The sequence below is a fragment of the Camelus bactrianus genome, chromosome 5 (genome assembly GCF_048773025.1).
Source record: "Camelus bactrianus isolate YW-2024 breed Bactrian camel chromosome 5, ASM4877302v1, whole genome shotgun sequence".
NCBI classification, from domain to species: domain Eukaryota; kingdom Metazoa; phylum Chordata; class Mammalia; order Artiodactyla; family Camelidae; genus Camelus; species Camelus bactrianus.
The window spans coordinates 96,875,587-96,895,135 of record NC_133543.1 but is presented as its reverse complement, the minus strand read 5'-3'; the positions used below and the strand labels follow the sequence as shown (position 1 = coordinate 96,895,135).

At 35.4% G+C, this 19,549-nt stretch overlaps 1 protein-coding gene across 17 annotated transcripts in view; it reads left to right on the top strand.

Moving 5' to 3' along the window:
* Nucleotides 1–19,549, top strand: part of TRIP12 (thyroid hormone receptor interactor 12) — a 132,737-nt gene that overhangs the window by 73,644 nt on the left and 39,544 nt on the right. For 8 of the 17 annotated variants that reach the window (XM_045517427.2, XM_074364446.1, XM_074364451.1 and 5 more), the window contains 11 exons: nucleotides 1,685–1,768; nucleotides 2,833–2,928; nucleotides 9,685–9,833; nucleotides 12,326–12,361; nucleotides 12,443–12,538; nucleotides 13,423–13,515; nucleotides 13,708–13,869; nucleotides 15,914–15,982; nucleotides 16,078–16,243; nucleotides 18,609–18,726; nucleotides 18,844–19,003. In XM_045517427.2, coding sequence (XP_045373383.1) covers nucleotides 1,685–1,768; nucleotides 2,833–2,928; nucleotides 9,685–9,833; nucleotides 12,326–12,361; nucleotides 12,443–12,538; nucleotides 13,423–13,515; nucleotides 13,708–13,869; nucleotides 15,914–15,982; nucleotides 16,078–16,243; nucleotides 18,609–18,726; nucleotides 18,844–19,003 — 1,229 coding nt within the window. The remainder of the gene's footprint in view (nucleotides 1–1,684; nucleotides 1,769–2,832; nucleotides 2,929–9,684; nucleotides 9,834–12,325; nucleotides 12,362–12,442; nucleotides 12,539–13,422; nucleotides 13,516–13,707; nucleotides 13,870–15,913; nucleotides 15,983–16,077; nucleotides 16,244–18,608; nucleotides 18,727–18,843; nucleotides 19,004–19,549) is intronic. The other 9 variants (XM_074364447.1, XM_074364452.1, XM_074364456.1 and 6 more) reach the window with 3 other exon arrangements.

Below are 19,549 nucleotides of genomic sequence, written 5' to 3'. Positions count from 1 at the left end.
ATTAAAAATTAGTACTGAAGAATGTATTTAAGATACTGATAGTGTATGGTTCGTAAGAGTACACCCTATGAAGTTGGACTGCCTGAGTTCAAATCCCACATCCCTCGTTATTTGTCTGGCCTTGGGCAAGTACACCTAAACTCAAAGCCTTGGTTTCCTTGTGTGCATGGTAAAGCTCGTAATGCTTTGTGTGGTTGGGAAGAAACCCATGGATACACTCTTCCATATAGTTAACTTTTAGTAAATGCCTCCGTAAGGAGCATTAGGGAGTACATTACTGCTTGTCTCCTTTTTTCCCCCACTGGAAGTGTGGATTTTGCTGAACTCTGATAGTCTTTAATATTAGCATTTCTAGTTAGCCTGTAGCTCTGAACCATGGGGCTGCCAACATTTTCTGTAAAGGGCCAGATAATTGATATTTTAGGCTTCATACAGGCTCTATTGAACTACTCAGCTCTGGTTGTAGCAGAAAAGGAGCCACAGATGATATGTAAATGAATGAGTTTGGCTATGTTTTAATAAAATTTTATGTACAAAGTGATGTGCTGGACTGAATTGGCCTGTGGGCCACAGTTTGCTGATTCCTGTTCTAAACCATACATTTTTTCCTTGAGTTTAAAAAAAAATCCCAGTGAAATGATATAATACTTAAATGAGAGGTTAAGAAAAGTATTAAAAAAAACAACACAGAGTTGGTGGCTGGTATACTGCCATCTCTTTCTTCAGAAAAACTCTTTAAATTCACATGTTATCCATGTGCCTCTTTTAATAATGACAAAAATATTCTTCCTGGCTTGAACTCTGACATTATCTGTGAAGTAGACAGGGCTTAAAGTATTGTGGATGATGTGATCATACACAGATTACTCATCTGTGTACAAAAGATGCTTTAGGACTCAACAGACAGTGGGAGGAGGGGACAGTGAAACTGCTAATTTTATAGGAGTATATTTACATCTCTTAGTCAGATTCATAATAGAATCAATCCCTATTTACTTAAACTGAATTATTGGTTAGGTTAGCATTTTGGGGGGTGGTAGAATGCTTCTGAATCTGAACTCTTCATTTTATACTTGTTTTGACATCTGAGTTGCCCTCTCTTTCGTACTTCAATGTTTTGCGATCATCTGGTAGTTGTAATGTGTATCTTCGATGTTTTGTCCTGGAAATAAGAGAGCATAATCTTTGCACTCTATTGAAATGAAAGAAAACAGATGATAAACAATTGTATCTAAACCGTAGTTCAGAAATGAAGCAGAACTGAAGAAAGCACACATCTATCTACATGGAACATTTTCCCCAAATGTCAGTTTTGCTTTCTGTTATATTTGTGACTAATGACCCATCTATTAAATATCACAGTGGTTTTAGCAGTGTTATCATTTTGCACTTTTGGTAGAGAAGTTCAGGATAAAACAATTGAGGAACAGTTTCAAAGACAGGAGGAAACTGTGAAAGCCATGTATGAGTTAAATGAAATGCAAAAGTTGTATTTTTATGCTTGTTTCTTTTTTTCATGAAAGCCACAGGGTGATGTATAAAATAACAACTGAGTGCAGTGGACAGACATGTTTAATTATCTTTATTCATTGTTAATCTGTAAAACTCTGCTTTTTCTTTTTTAAGATAAACCAGACATAATGAGTTTAAATGTTCCTCTCTAACCCCCCCCCCCCCCTTGAAGCCTCTAGTTCTGTTGCAGGGGCTGTGGGCATGACCACCTCTGGGGAGAGTGAATCAGATGATTCTGAGATGGGACGATTACAAGGTAAAGATAGTTATTGAGCCTACAAGAAACTTTTATCATGGGCTACCTGTTACTACTGTTCTTGGTTGAAATTAATTCAGATAAGCTCATCTGAACATAATCTAGCAATGTCTACACCTCTAAAGGAAGCTTTTTATTTAGTGGTGATTTGATGATTTGGAATTGGAACATGATCCATCTGGTTTTTCATTTTTACTGTTTAACTGGATAAAAACATTATATGATATATTTACTTTTTATGTTTTAAAATTTTTCTTCATTAGAATTACATGTATAGCTAGTAATGAAATAAGATGTTGAAAAAGGGGTAGCTTAATATATTGGTCTCTGGTACCTAATAACATGATGCAGTCTAGTAGGATGCTTTTTTACTGTGTTCTTGATCAGCTATTTCAAACTCAATATAGAATGTTACATAAACTCCAGGTATTATAATGTTGTAAAAAGCATACTTATGTTATGTGTACACGCGTCACAAGAGAACGGGTATGTATTTTTATTGTCTTCAGACAGTTGACTTGTGTAATAGATCCTTAATGTGAGGCTTAAAAGAAACATTTATAAATCAGCTTAATACTGCTTTTGAGTTCCTGAAAGAATTTAACAACAATCACTTTTTGACTAGAAAAACTGTAACGATTTTTCTCACTTTTTGGAATTGACAAAAATAATGTTTGTTTTTTAGAGGATCTCATCATCAGTATCTGGTTGGGAAATACCATCAGAGTGGAAATAGCACAGAGGTGCTTAACATATAATTTCTTCAAATTAAATATTTACTTTGGGTTTTTCTTGGACCTTTTATATGGTCCCTGATGACACTGATATTTAATATCTCCATAAAATCTTAAGATGCCCTAGAGTTGGCACATGGGTGTTATAACTTATATTATATTAGAATAGACAAGTGGTCTTGAAAAGTTTAATGCAGCTTCTCTTTAACATTCAGGATGGAAAGTGACATTTTATCGGTTACGTGAGATGAATCAGTTGCTTGAAACTTTTAGATAAAACCAGTTGTATTGACAGCTCAACTACTCTTCCTGCCCTTCTTTTTTCCATAGCTCTGTTAGAGGCCAGGGGTCTTCCTCCTCACCTGTTTGGTCCTCTTGGTCCTCGGATGTCACAGCTTTTCCATAGAACAATTGGAAGTGGAGCTAGTAAGTGAATACTTTTAAATTTGTCCTCTTCCCTACCCCCCACCCCCCGCAAAACCCTTATTTATTAGTCGAGTGCTGTTTTTTTACTGTTTGCCTATTCATGAAAGAAAGTTTCCATTATAAGGAAGTTTTCATGAAATTTAACCTGTTTTTAAAAAATACAACTTCTGTACTTTTTTGCCTTAAATATAACAGCTCTTCAAGATTTTCCTCTATTCTTTTATTTTTTGATTGCTGAATTGGAATCAGTAGAAAACCATCCAAAGTGTATAATAAGATTGACTTTTTTTTTGGACTATAGAAAAGTAAAGAATCTTAGATGATTACATTGATTATTACAGCATCTGATTACATGATTTGCATAGATTTGCATCTTGAGTTTTTTATGGTATAATAAAATTTAACCCAGTAGACAGTCGATCGTAAATGAGCCTGAGAGGAAAGATTTCTCAGCAGAATTACCAGTAACTAGACTCATTTAATCAAATTAATGTATTATAACCCAGAGATCTTGTCATATATGGTAGACACAACAGTGACTCTTTAAGTCTCAATTTGTAACTAAGAATAACTTAATGCATAATCTCAAATTCAGTTAAATTTTGTCTGGTATAGAATACTATCTTTAGCATCCTCAAACAAAATATACATTTAAGCATTTTTAATAACTTCTATTCATAATATTTCCATAGGGTCAGTAGGCTTCTTGCAGACTTCAGTCTTGATTAATTTCAGAATTTATAAAATGTGCTGATACTGAAACCTATAAACTCTGACCTTACAAGTATATACTTATATAGTTTTCCATCAAATAGTCCAGGTTTTTTTTTTTTATAATGCAGAGTGTGTACATGTGCTCACATATGTGTACTTGTACTTGAGAATTTTAAGAAGCAGGTGATATTCGTGTATTTGTTTTGCTTTTGCTGCCCTGATACTCAGCTCTCAAATAATGTACCCTCCTGCACAGTTCTTGAAGCCTTGAAAATCGATTTTTATTTGGTGTCATTTATTAGGTACTGGGATTGTATACAAAACCATGAATAGGAAAATAAGCAGAGTTGTTTCCCACATGGAGCTTCTGTGTTAGAGATGGACCCTGGCAATAAACAAGACAATTACTATGCTAAAATTTCAGGCTGTGTCAGTGCAGTAAAGGAAGACAAAGCAGAACAAGGAAGAAGGTTGTTTGGTGTGGTGGGAGTGAGGAAACCAGCTATGCACAGATCTGAGGGAAAGAGGAAGTGCCAGGCCAGAGGTGGAAATGAGCGTAGCTTGCTCATTAGACAGCAGGAGGGACCTATGGAAAGTGAAAGGAAAGTGGTAGAAGATGAAATGTGAGAGGCACAGGCACTTGACAGGTCATGTCAGACCTTTGCAGGCCAGCAGCAAGTGTGGGGTTTAACTAAAGGGTAATCAGGATTTAGAAAATAAGGATTGAGAAAAGGAGAGTGAAATGATCTTTATTATGAAAAAGATCAAACATACTTGAAAGTTGAGAGTAGTAACTGTATAGTACCTCCATGAACGCACCACCAGTTATCAGAGCGACTGTTGTTTCATTCATATCCTCAGTTGTTCTCCCCACCCCGAGATTATTTTTAATCAGTTCCATCTGCATATATTTGAATTTGTAACTATAAAAATAAGAACATAACCACAATACTTTCTAAAAATGTTTATGTTCTTATTTTTATAGTTACAAATTATTCTGGTTATATTAAGCAAATATTTATTATTAAGTATCTGTTCAGAGTTCAACTGTTCCAGTCCTCTCATAAATCCATTTAAAAACTTTATTTGAATCAGGATCAAAACATAATCTATACCTTATCATCAGTTAACGTGAGTATGTGTGTGTTTTAAGAGAGATTTGATTTCATTTATTTTTAACCACATCATTTATTTCTGGAGAGAAGGCTGGGAAGAAAAATTGTTGCAGGTCTATTAAGTCTTGAGTATTGCACATGAAATTAATATAAACCATAGACTGCAACAAGAGTAGGAAACAGTGTCACACAGCCCCATGCCCGTGCCCATGCCCCAGCTTCACCAATGCTTGCTTCATGGCCAGTCTTTGTTTTTATACTCACCAACATCCCTCCTCATATTAGTTTGAAACGAATCCCAGACATTACATAATTTTGTCTATAAACATCTCATCACGTACTCAAGATAATGTTTTATAACACACACACACACATGGCATGCAGAAGATCCTGGGTTCAGTGCCCACTACCTCCATTAAAGTAACTAAATATGTAAATAAACCTAGTCCCCCCACCCCAAACAAAACAAAACAAAACACACGCACACACATTACTATTATTATATCTGAAAGGTAAACCAGTAATTCCTTATTAATAGATACCCAGTCAGTGTCAAATTTTCCATTGTCTCAAACGTCATAAGTAAATTTCTTGTAAGCTGGTAGTTGGATCTAGAGGCTTTTTCAGATTCAAGTTTGATTCTTTATTTTTTTGCCTCTATTGGGGAAACACTATGCAAAAGTGGTACTGTTTTCTAATATTAGGAAGCACTCAAAGTCCGATCCCCTCTTAAGCCATTGAAACTCCGTGCCTTGAAAACAGAGATTGCAAATGATAATGTTCCATATCTAACGATCATCCTTCATTTATTAGGGTAAAAGAAGTAATTTAGTTGAAATATGTGAAGAATATCTCTCCCTTGCATTAGGTTACCCTGTAGAATAGTTGGTAGAGGGAAAATATTTCCTATCTTTTTTTTTTTTAACCAGTTTTCAAAATAGTTGGTTTTGCATTCTTCAAAGTGCTATTATTGTTTTTTTAAGTATTATTGTCAGGCGGATTTGAGATGTGTTTTTAGACAGTTCATTGACTTTCGGTGATGGTTAAAGTGCCCACTCGTCATCTGATCTTTTAGCAGGTAATCTCTGAATCTTTCTGATGTGATCTCAGTAGTTTTTGCTACCTTCTTTGCTTTCTGACAGTCAAGCTCAACAGCATCCTTCCCACCCCCACCCCCTGGCAAAATCAATCAGGCATTGCTTCAGCTCTGGTTTCTTTATAAAATGGTATTGAGAGTCCACAGTCTGGACCACTGGTGTATTTGCTACTGGGCTGATCATTGTTATTAAGCACTTTAATGGACACACCTAGGAAATAATTGTATTTGATAATCTTTTAAGATAAAAATAATGAGCTCATAGTGACACTGCCAATTCAGATTCTGGGCTGCAGAGGTTTTATTTATCTTGTATCTTTCTCCCATGCCAAAAGTTTCAGTTCAATGATTATAACATAGTCATTTATTTGCTTTATCCTACAGTACAAAATTCCAGCTTAACACCAAAAATAGTAGTATTGAGAAAGTTTTAATTTTGTAACAGTTCTTTTTTTGTTCTTGGGATATATCTCACTTTGTGGTCAGATTTTTATATTTCAGTCATTTGAAATATTCTTCTTGTTCATACTGCCAAGTTAGTTTGGCTCATTTGTTTTATCTTGCTCTTAATTTTTAGGGGTTGATTTTAAAATGTAATTTTGCTTTTATAAATGTGTAATATTTGTATGGTTCCTGAAGTCAAATCTGTAAGGTGTATTTTTAAAAGTCTTACATTCTTTTTCTATCCCTTTAGCCTATTTCCTCCTCAACACAAATAACCTTTGTTAATTTTATGATCTGTCCTTTTGTTACTTACTCAAGGAAACAAAAACAAATCCATATTATCTGCTTCACAGACACTGTCCTTAGATAAGAGTAGTAAAAACTACATACTTTCCTTGCTTTTTACATTATATTTTGGTGTTTACTCTCCATAGCTGCTACGCGCGCGCAGACACACACAGATACATATGTATAGAGAGAGAGGAGATTCCCCTTCCCTTTTGTAAAGCCGCCATTGTGCTGCATTGTGTGGATGTACAGTTTATTTAGCCAGTCCTCTGTTGGACATTTGGGTTATTTCCAGTGTTGGTCGTGTTGCAGTGAAATACAGGTTTCCTAATTTTCCTAGAGGATAGATTTCTCAAAGGGGGACTGCTTTGTAAAGGATAAATGCATACATCTTGGTAGATGTTGTAAATCAGCCTGTTTGGGAGATGTACCATTTTTATTTCCACCAGTCACGAATAACAACAGTATGATGTCATTTTTTTTTTCCTTCTGCTAACTTTTTAGTTATATATCCTTCTATACTTCTTTTTTGGGGGTGGGGGCTGTTTACCCTAGAGATTATAATGCAGATCCTTGGCTTATTATAGTCTACCTTATGATAATACTTTTATCATACCCAAACAGTGCAAGCACCTTACAGCAATTTAGCTTTTTTTCTTGCCATCCTTTATGCCGTTGTTTTAATTTGTTTTCCTTATACATATGTTATAAACACAGTAAGACAATTGTTATTTTAGAACATCCATATTCCTTTATGTTTGCCCACTTAGGTGCCATTTCCAATGCTCTTAATTCCTTGCTGCAGTTCTTTCTTCTATCAGGATTGTTCCCCTTCAGCCTGAAGAACTTTTTTTCATATAGTAAGTGATTGCTTTAACGACTCCTCTATGCTTTTGTTTGAGAAATCCTTGATTTGCCTTAATTTTTAAAAGAGATTTACCTCAGGTGTAAAATCCCATGCTAGCACTTAGTAATGTCTTCTGGTTTCCATAGTTTATGTTTAAAAATCTTACTGTTACCCTTTCAAGGCAATGCTTTTCTTCTATGGCTTCTTTTAAAATTTGCTTTTTCAAATTTTATGAATTTTTAATAGTTTGACTATTAGACGTATATAGTGACTTTTTTTTTTCGTTTTTATTTTGCTCAGGTTTCACCAAGCCTTTGTATCTATGAGTTGATTCCTTTCATCAGTTTTAGAAAATTGCTGGCCATTATCTCATCGTATATTGTTTCTGTTATCTCATTATCTCTTTGAATATTCTTCCTTCCTTTCCTTCTGGGAATATCAAGCTCATACATGTTCATACTTTGGACTTCATCTACTGTGTCTCTCTAGCTCTATTTTATTTTTGTTTTTCCCAGAATTTTTCCTTTTGCTCAGTTTGAAAACTTTTTATTAATCATTTTTCAGATTCACTAATTCTTTTTTCTGCTATTTTCTTCAGTCTTTGGTTAAAACTCTCAATGAGTTTAAAATTTCAGATATGATGTTTCCCAGTTCTAGGTAGTTATTTGATTTTTTTAAATAATAAGATTCCAATTTTCTGTTGAATTTCTTTATATTCTTACCATTTTGTCCACCTTTGCTTATATTTTCAATTTATTAATCATAGTCATTGAACACTTATAATTCTAGTGGTGTTAGTCTGCTTCTGCTGTTGTTTTTTTTTCCCTTTTGATTATTAGTCACATATTCTTCTGCTTCTTCATATGTCTGGTAATTGATTATATGAACTGAAAGACCCCAAATGATGCTTTCTTCCAGTGAGGGTTTCCTCTTTTTCCATGTTAAACACACAAGGGTCAGGAGCAGATCACTTTGCTCTAGTCAGGGCTTTAGCTTGCTTTGACTGAATTACAATTTTTATATGACTCATTTCACCTCTGGCTCATCCATTTCTCTGTTGTGACCTCCCGGGGTTTTTAATGATTGAGAACCTTGCAAGTCTCTGTCTATTTAGACTTCATTATGCAGCTTCAAAATGTGACAGATGTCTTGGGGGTGGGGCACTGGCTGTGTGTTTGAGGTGGGCCTCCTCCCTCTCTGGGGACTTTGTCTTCTGAGCACCATCAGACCACAGGAGTTTTTATTCTGTCTTACCAAAACCTCTGAGTCAAACCCAGCCCTCTTCACAGCTCCAGAACTCAGCAAGTGTCCGGTGGGGCCAATTCAGTTGAACATATCCGCCTCCTGTGACTCCGTGAAGTGCCACAGCTTCTCTTTACCTCTGTATCAGCAGTTGGCAAACTACAAAAATTTGGTCCCAAGGACCAGATTTGGTCTCCTGCTTGTTTTGATACAGCCTATGAACTGAAAACGATTTTTACATTTTTAAATGGCTGAAAAAGTTTTAAAAGTTTAATATTTTGTGGTGTGAAAGTTAAATGAAATTCGAATTTCAGTGTCTATAAATAAAGTTGGATTGAAATACAGCCTTGCTCAGTTCACATATTGCCTGTGTCTGCATTTGTGCCACAGGGCCAGGGTCCAGTAGTTGCAGAGCCCAAAACATTTACTATCCGGCTCTTCATAGAAAATGTTTTCCTACCAACCCTGATCTGTGATGGTGGTTTTCAAAGTGCGGTCTTTGGATTCCTGGGAGGTTCCTTGCCTTTTCACTGTTACTTGGATTTCATTTATTCTGATGGAGGTATTTAGAGGGATATAGCATTTCCTTTGACATCTGGGCATCATTGTTTAAAAGGCTTTTATTGTTGCAGAAGGCTTTTTTGCTCTCTAGATATACATGTTTTTAAAAGCAGGTATGTGTTCAAGGTAGCAGTTCATAGTAGTCTTAGGGATATTATTTTTTGTTTTAGCTGTTAAAAACCAATCAATTTGGCTCATTTAAAAAGATAAAGATTTAAAAAACAAAAAATATATAAATAACTGTGATATCATTTTAAGGCAAAGTAAATCCAACTAATTTAATTCTGTCTTGAATTGTCAGCAGCCTGTCTTAACTTTGGAATAGATCTGGCCTTTAATTGGGATCCAAAGAAGACAAGCAGCCAATTACCATGTAAAGTCACACTGAATACCTAGTAAAAATTTTCTTACATGGTTAAAAATAATGGGTTTTTTTTCCCCTTGTGAAGGTTCTAAGGCCCAGCAGCTTCTGCAAGGACTACAAGCAAGTGATGAAAGTCAGCAACTCCAGGCAGTTATTGAAATGTGTCAATTATTGGTCATGGGAAATGAGGAGACACTGGGAGGGTTTCCAGTCAAGAGTGTCGTTCCAGCTTTGGTAAGATAAGAGTTTTCCCCTCATTTTATCTCTTCTGAATGATGCCCATATTTTTACTAAAAGTATGATTATTGTCATTGGGAATTTTAAAATATGACAGGACCAAGAGATAGTCAAGTGTGGCTTAATTAGTGCTTTTATTTCGTGCTTATAGAGATTTTGAGTGACTGTTAATGATGAATTAGTAAAATTTCTAAACCATTTCTTGATGAATGACTACTTACATTATCTTTGATACTTAAATGACTGGTTTTAAATTTTAAGTTGTTACCCCCATCAGGTAATATACTATGCCAAAACACATGCTTTTTCTTTTTCACATGGGACGATAGAGGCAGCTCTATTGTGGGTTGTCTTTGTGGGCCACGAAAGTTGCAGGCTTGATAGTCGTGTGCACGGCAGAGCAGTTCTGGCTAGAATACTGCATGGATCCTTCCAGCCAAAAAGGTTTTATGTTAGGCAAAACAAAAGAAACAAAAACAATACTCGCCAATAAAAAAAACAGTTTTAAAAAATCTTTTAACGGTTTTGCAACACAGTTATGAGTTGATATTTAGAATTTATTAACGTCTTAATCGCTTAAGCTTTTTAATGTGAAAGCAATAGGAAGAGGAATTGCCATTACCAATGTAGGCCCTGGAGCATAATATATCTTTTAAGTAGTGGCTTAGTAATTTTCTCAGTGTGAGATGAAAGAAATTGGCTATAATTTAAGATTAAAATTAAGTCTGAATGAAATAATAACAAAAGACTAACATGCGTCATGGGTACATTCATACCATATTTTACCTTGGAAGTTTAAATAAATATTATTTAAGTCTTTGTTTACACATCCAGTAAAGTTCACAAAAATGAAATTGTGATTGGAATATCAGTTTACCTCATTTGATCGCTTTATTGGATTACAGAGAGATTGGAGTGTAAGGAGAGAGCTGACTGAGGACCAGTCAAAGACAAGATGACATCGTCTTTATTCTGCCTGTTCTTATTTGTTGGCTGGCTCCGTACTGACAGGGAATGTTACAGGAAGGAGCAGTTTCTTTACCTTCTGCCGTGCAGACCTCCTCCCAGTAACAAAAGCTAGCTCTTAAGTCTTAGCAGTTCCACTCTAAAGGCTTGCATGTTAATTTCTGAATGTTTCATGAAAGCAGTATTCGCCTTTGTAGCTTGGCATTTTGCCTATGTTAATATTCATGCCCAAATTATCATTTTCTTCAATAGCTGGCTTTTGTGACCTGAATTGAACTTCCTTGTTTGTTTGTTGTTGTTCATTTAAAAATAAATAGTAATGGAGAACTAGGTTTACTATATACTGTCTCTGTTAAAATGCAGTGTTTATTAGTTAAAGGAGCTGTTGAATCTAGGCAGAAATGTTAACACATAATCTAATTTACATACTTTGGATGGTTGTTGATTAGATTTAAGTACTTACGGGACCTACACAAGTCGGCTCGTGCTATTAATAATGAGTGTTAATGAGTTGTCCGGATTTATCTTTCATCACAGTTGAGTATTATGAGTATATATCCATCAATCACCATATACCATAAATAGTCATTTTTGGTGAAGAACCTGTTTACAGCAGTCCTTGCCAAATGTGGGCTTACAAAGATCATTCCACCTGAAGAATTGGGGAATTTATTACTTTTTCTGTTAACATAACAACTCCTTTTAATTTAGAGTAGATGTTTTAAGTGACTGTGAGTAATTTGAGACAGTGTACACTCTCGCGTGTGTGTTTCACACAGTTATCAGGACCTCTGGTGTGTAGATATACTTTACTCAGCATAATTCAGAGCTGAGAAGACATTGATAGTAAATTAGTATTATCTTAGAATATCTGATGTTTGTTATTATAGTCATATATTTAATTGAAGGGTACTTTACAGCTTAAATTCAGTGCATTAAGATTTTTCCATTGAATTAGAAGACAGTGAATGATTGTCTGCTTCCCCAAGTAGGACATTTCTTTGGCAACTTTGGCTGCTCCAGGAAGATGGAGAGTATATGCCTAGTAGTTCTTTCATCCTCCTCTTTGAAAAACATGATTGAAATCTGCTTAAGATCTTTTCCTCAGGAGAAAGTAATGTGGAATCACTTAGACTAACTCATGCATCTGTAGAATAATTACATTAATTTGAATTTTAATTAGTGCGTTAGTTCCTAACGTGATCAATATTGTGTTTAAATCCTAGACGACTGTGTATTTTACAGCTGAGTTAAATGGTGCTTACCACAATTTAGAGCAGCCGATTAACAAGAATTTCTAAGCTGTGGTCTTTAATCTGTACTCATAGTTGTTAATTTAACAAATGTCACTGCATTGCTGGTCTGTTTATTTATGTATTAAATGTTCATTGACACTTGCTAAGCCCTTAATGACATGTTAATGGGCTTCTGAAGAGGGGAGTAGAGGAAATGGAAGAAGTACTTGTCAGACTTCTAAGATACAGATAGCTTTTAATACTTTGTTATAATCTTTTTTATAACAGATAACATTACTGCAGATGGAGCATAATTTTGATATTGTAAGTATGTGCTATATTTTTAAAAAACGCTCCAAATTTAAATTTTGAGTTTTTTTTGAGTAAAGATGGCTTCTTTTCTAGATGAACCATGCTTGTCGAGCCTTAACGTACATGATGGAAGCACTTCCTCGATCATCTGCTGTTGTAGTGGATGCAATTCCTGTCTTTTTAGAGAAGGTAATCCTAATTTTGCTCAGCTTGTTCAAAAGCAGGCATAGGGGAATCAAGTTGAGAACTCTTGACTGTTGAATTCTAAAGTAGTATATCAAATTGTAAGGCCACGTTAAAACACATTTTTTAGCGTCCATTATCTAACTATATTTTTTTGCCAAGATTCCAGGAAATGTTTCATGTTTAGCAGGGATGTAGTTTAAAAAGTTGATGCTAATAAAGCATTTGTAAAATCAACCCAGCTTTATAATTTTTAATAATAGCAATTACTATGTTAGTATAAAATCTTTCAGCGAAGAACTTAGAGCACTTGATTAAAAATAAAAATAATCTCATTATTTCTAGAAAACATCCCAATGAGGTTGATAGCTATTTAAACCCTCATTGTATAGCTGAGAAGGCTGAGACAAAGTGCCTTGCTCAAGGTCATAAAGTGAGTCAGTGGAGAAAGGAAATTTTTTCATATGGTCTGTGCTAGGTTGTGTTTTTGTCTGTGTTAAAGACCTTTTTCTTTTAAATGCACAATAAAATTTGCATTATCTGATAACATTGGAATATGGTATAAAGTTTAAAACTTGATTTTTAAAATTAGTTATATAAACCAAATCATTTATTTTAAATATGAAGATTTAAAGTTATATAATTGAATTTAGTTTATTCTCTCTGTAAAATATACTTTTGAATATTTTAAAACAAAGTAGTTGGAAGGAAACTGTATTGGCTATATGTTACAGCCTAAGCTCACAAGTCACTGGTTTCCTATGGTGGGTTTAAGGTTAGGCAGCATAGATTGATGGAAATGGTAGAAAATGTGTTTATTTATGTTGGAGATAAGCAATGATAAAAGAACTTGAATGATAAGCTTATGTTTCCTATTTATATGTTCCCAGCTGCAAGTTATTCAGTGTATTGATGTGGCTGAGCAGGCCTTGACGGCCTTGGAGATGTTATCGCGTAGACACAGTAAAGCCATTCTACAGGCGGTAAGTGTTGTTGCTGAAGGGCTATGTTTCATATACTGTTGGATTTTAGATCCACATTTAGATTAGCTCCTAGGTTCCAGCCTCTGTAAGTTACATACTGTTCCAGAGTCATGTGCTAGACTTTCGTAGGCTTAATTTTTTTAATTTCTGAAAAAGGGTATTTCTTCACATTAACAGTTTCCTGTATTTTAGGGTGGTTTGGCAGACTGCTTGCTGTATCTAGAGTTCTTCAGCATAAATGCCCAAAGAAACGCACTAGCAATTGCAGCCAATTGCTGCCAGAGTATCACGCCGGATGAATTTCATTTTGTGGCAGATTCCCTCCCATTACTTACCCAAAGGCTAACCCATCAGGTAAAATATAAACCTATTTTATGTGCCGTAGAACATTTTTATTACATTTTTAAAATGCCAATTTCAAGTGGAATCTTAAATCTTGCAACTGTCTATTTAAATTGGAAATGTTTTGATCTATGTTTTTTCAACTATTACCTAGTCATGTGCTATATTAGGTTATTTGATAAAATTTTGGTGGATTTACCCAAGTGAACACTATTTTATGTACTTGATATCTTCACCTATTTTGACTTTAAGGGGTAAATTTATTATTTCAGAAACACCGAATGTTTACTGTGTGATATAGTTAGAACTTCCTTTTGGAAAGATCACCCTTTCCTGAAAGATACTGGGTTAGGCAGACAAAACTAGAAGGATGTGGGTTAAGATCAGAAAAGAGATGAGACTGTGTCCCAGACAGAAATGAAATGAAAAATGCAGACTGTAGCTGCTGGGGTTGGAGAAGAGCAGGAGCAGTTGTTCGGGAGATGGAACCAGTGGGCCTGGTGACGCGGTGTGAGGCAGGGCTTACGGGAGCCTCTAGTGAGGACAGATTGTGAGGTAAGCTTCAAGTTTGTAGAGAAATAGGATTTTCTTGTAATGTTTCAGAGTGTTGTTACTGCTTAAGAGATATTTAAAAATCTGGCTTTTAAATCATGTCCTTTACCAAGTGTGCTTAAAATCTTCTTGGGGAAAATTAGGTAAATAAAATATACAGGCATACCTCAAGAGGTTCTGTGGGTTCGGTTCCGACCACTGCAATAAAGTGAAATATCACAATAAAGTGAATGATAAGAATGTTTTGGTTTCCCAGTGCATATGAAAATTATTTTTATACTATACTGTAGTCTATTAAGTGTGCAGTAACGTTATGCCTAAAAAAAATGTACATACCTTAATTAAAAAATACTTCTTCATTGCTAAAAAAGGCTAACCAGCATCTGATCCTTCAGTGAATTGTAGTCTTTTTGCTGGTGGAGGGGGAGAGTTTGAAATATTTTGAGAATTACCAAAATGTGATGCAGAGACATGAAGTGAGCAAAGGCAATGGCGCCTATAGACTTGCTTGGTGCAAGGTTGCCCCAAACCTTCAGTCTGTAAAAAAGCAAAGCAACAACAACAAAACGCAGTATCTGAAAAGTACACTAAAGTGAAGCACCATAAAATGAGGTGTGCCTTTGTTAAATGAGGGATTTACAGAAGATAGATCAAATAATACTGATTATTGAATCACTGAAGTATTTTGCTTCTAAGATGATCAGCACACAAGTAGTGCCATTCATTGTTCATTTTAAAAAACGTAGCAGGCTTTATTGGGACTAGAACTATGTTCTCTACTTAGCTGTGAGGTCAGCACCTTACTTAGGACATGAGAATCAGAGAAGTTAAATAGTTGGCTCTGTTACTATAGAATTCTTACTACACTTAAGTAGTGACAGCGGAGGTGTAGGGCTTATGATACCAGAATTACTCTCATTTTTACACAAGCTAGTCTAGTTTTTACATCTAAAACCCATTTATCAATTAGGAAAAAACAAAGTCCGTCAAAATACTTAAACCATTAAGTTGTTCTTTCTGTTTTTATGAGAGTTACTCCAAATGATTTCTCAGTGAGACCACTCTAATAGTACTTTCAATTGTTTTCATAGTGAATGTAGCAAACATATGCCTAGTTTGTATTATCAGCAAACCTCTGGCTCATACACATACTTAACGATTTACAACTTTTTAGTATGCGTGTTTTAGACGTTTTGCTTTTTAGGATGGTAGGATGCTTATTTTTTCTTTATTATAGTTTTTGTTTTTGTATTGAAATTATGCAATGACAAAAGTTGTTCCTTTTTTCCTGTATGTTTGCTTTTATCCACTGGGGACTTAATGGAGGAGAGAGGTTCTCTCAGTTGATCCTCTTTGCTTTGAAATCATGACATTACTGATTGCTTGCTTAGGATCACTGCGCTTTTAAAGAATTTGGGTTTAGGAAAGAAGATAAGGGAGTGATGTATGGCAGTGAAAATGTTTTTTGTTAACAAACTTTATTTTCTTTTACAAAAAAAAATAGGACAAAAAGTCAGTAGAAAGCACTTGCCTTTGTTTTGCACGTCTAGTGGACAACTTCCAACATGAGGAGGTAAGCATTTAGTCTTTGTTGGCATTTTCATGAAGTTGTTAAATTGTTGACTCATGATGTAACAGTATGGTTTTTTTTTTTTCCTGTTTGTGAAGAATTTACTCCAGCAGGTTGCCTCCAAAGATCTGCTTACGAATGTTCAACAACTATTGGTAGTGACTCCACCAATTTTAAGTTCTGGGATGTTTATAATGGTGGTTCGCATGTTTTCTCTGATGTGTTCCAATTGTCCAACTTTAGCTGTTCAACTAATGAAGCAAAGTAAGTGCTATTTTATTATTCTCTTTTAAGTAGGAAAAGCAGCTTGTGTGTGCATGTGTGTTTTAATCTCCATTAATATGTAAAGTCAACTTAAGCAAGCAGAGGGAATTGCTAATGTCATAGGCGCTGAATAGTAAAAGGAAGAAAAATGTTAATGTGTAATAAATTTGTGTTGCGACAATGTAGAAATGCTTCCTACAGAAAAATTTTAGAGTATGTAGTATATTAAAAGTTTACCCTTTGTGGTTATAGGACCACAGACCCAAGATCACTGCTTTCTATGCATTACCAATTAAGTAATGATGCTTCATTAGGAGAATTCTGAGCTTCAGGTTACCAGTAACTGCTTCTCTTCTGCTAATAGGTAGTTCTTTCTACCCATGTTAGGTTTTCCAGCAGTTTTATCTGATTCCAGGTTCTTTTCTTCCCTCAAGATGTCGGAACTTACTTACACTGACGAATGTCTCCGATTTTGGCTGTTGCAGTATTTCTAAGCCCTCCCAGTGTGCAGGGTGCAAAGTGCCATTGCACTGCTATTGCATCTGTCCGTTATTCTCTCAGGCCTTTGAGTTCCCAAGTTAATGTGAGAAGATAGCGGGCTTCAGAAAGCATCTGTATGTTGTAATTACTGCTAGTAGAGTATTGGTCACTTTTGTGTGAAACACCTGTAATTGTGGGTAATTTCATATCCATAATTCTAATCTCCGAGGATGTTACCTTGGGAGTCAGTGATGAGATTCACTGACAACCTAGCCTTTGGTCCCACTGCATCAGATAGAATAATAAGTATAATAGTACTTTTTGTGGCGGGCGAATCAGTTTTATATTCAGTTGCGTTACTTGTGAATTTTAGCAGATGGCACAGAATTTTGTAGAAAACTAGTGTTGCTGAGGTGATTTATTGAAGAGATTCCTCTTAAAGCGTTGAGTCATTCCCAAATTTGGTATTCCAGAGAATGCTGTTTGCTTGTGCCATGAGCAAAGTACTCTCTGCCTAGACAAGTTTGGAAAAGGTTTAACTCTCTCCTTTTTTTTTTTTTTTTTTTTTTTTTTTTGAGTAGGCCCAATGCAATTTGCTTATTAAAATCCCTTGGAGCCCCGTGAGTTTTGCCTGCATTACCATTTCCTGAAGTTTGAACACAGATCAGCTCTTGTTACCGTGTGGCACAGCATTTTCCTACATCCTGGTTTGGGAAATTGCTGTCTTGACTTTTGTTGGTTTTAACGTTTTGGAATTTTTTCTTTAATATTATGAGTATTTTCACTTCTTTTGTATATCCTAGGAAGTTTTTCACACATTCATCACATAGAGGCTACTAGACTTTTTTTTTTCTGCTATAATAACACAAAGGAAACACAAAGCTCTCTGGTTCTTTCCATTTTGTTGTCATCTTCTGATCTCCTAGGGGGGAAAAAAAGGTTAATGAATCCCTGTAATGCACCATTGCCATGTATTCACATTTCCTGGAAAAATTGGCAAAATGACTTTTTTAAGAACTTTTTAAAAATTTTAATCACTATTTGTGAAATTTCAACGAGGCAAAGATTTAACTATCCACAGCCCTCTGCCCAGATCAACGGTGAATACCTTCTTTGACAAGAAAACTTGCTGATTACTGGCAAAACATTTTGGTGAAATGCTTATGTGTATTTTGCTTACGTATAGTATTTTATAGAAACGTATGTCACAGCCAGCAGAGCCACAACCCTACCTTTAGGTTGTAGCTATTGGACTGACTAAAACCTTTGGAGACCAGGAGCTTCCTCCACTCATATGTCAATACATTAGACTGGTTTTCATGCAAATTCTTCCATAAACTGATGTCTTCTGGGAGGAAGCTTGTGGTAGGGGATATTTTAATGATTTTTGTATTTACTTGGTATGCTTAATGTCATGTAAGGTAAAGTCTTTTCTGATCACTGTATGGTAAGATTTAGATGCTTTTAATTGTTGTATTTATCCTTTTGGTCACAAGTTATCTGTATGTTTGAATCGAAGGCAGATACACAAATATACTTGAATTGAGGCTAAAATGTATGTTTAGTGTACTTTTGTGCAAAGCACCCTGCTCCTCAAGGAAAGTAATATAAAATCCTGAAAGTCTCTGCAGTGGATTTGTGATTAGCTGTCTGACTAGAAGGTTAGGACTCAAAGTGAAATTCTCATAAAGAAATTGTTAAAAATCTTAATACCTTTTTTAAGGTTTTTATTACAACTCATTTGGATTTTTTGCTTTAATTTCTATGATATATTGCTGTGTAAGAAAATAATTCTGATTGCTTTCCCCCTAGGGAATGATTGCTTTCTGAATATGGTACTATGACTAGTTTCATAGGCTTTTGCTTTTTGCTGTTGGTTTTACAGACATTGCAGAAACACTTCACTTCCTCCTGTGTGGTGCCTCCAATGGAAGTTGTCAGGAACAGATTGACCTCGTTCCCCGAAGTCCTCAAGAACTGTATGAACTGACATCTCTGATTTGGTAAAGATTGCGCTACTAATACCTAGTTTACACGAGAGTATTTTCACTGTAGAGACCTGGTATTCACGGATAGCGCTGGAAGCAACTTATTAAAATAATTGCACTTTTTGTTTTCAGTGAACTTATGCCATGTTTACCAAAAGAAGGCATTTTTGCAGTTGACACCATGCTGAAGAAGGGAAACGCGCAGAACACAGATGGTGCGATATGGCAGTGGCGCGACGACCGGGGCCTCTGGCATCCCTATAACAGGATCGACAGCCGGATCATTGAGGTAGTAGTTTCCTCGTACCGTTTAAATAGGTCTTACTTTGGTGGAGAGTGGGTGTCGGGCTGGAGTGGGGAGGTGGACATGTGGACTTAACTGTGCTCAGTTTTGAATTAACTCAAGATTCTCTCATTTTGTCTCCTGAGAACAAGGTCCTCATTTCTGTTCAGGTCAGAAAACATGATGTTCTAGTCCTGCTTCTGCTGCTCACTACCTGATTGACTTGGAGCAAGTAATTTAAGTTCTTTGTTCCAGAGTTTCCTCATTTCTGAAAGGAAACTTGGGAGGAGTTAGGCTATACGTGTCTAAAAGTCCTTTCTGTCTCCTAAGAAGAAATCTCTCCAAAGCAAAGATCACATACAAATAGCTGCTTCTGAATATTTTTAAGAGCATAAATATGGCAACAATTTAAAATATCTAGCTCTAGGTGAAAGGTTAAGTAAATTGTGATACATACGTAGCCTTGTATATAATCCAGACCTTATAGGGTAAATTTTAATGGTTTAAAATATGATATAACAAGAATGAAAACACAGTATTCAAAATTACATGAAT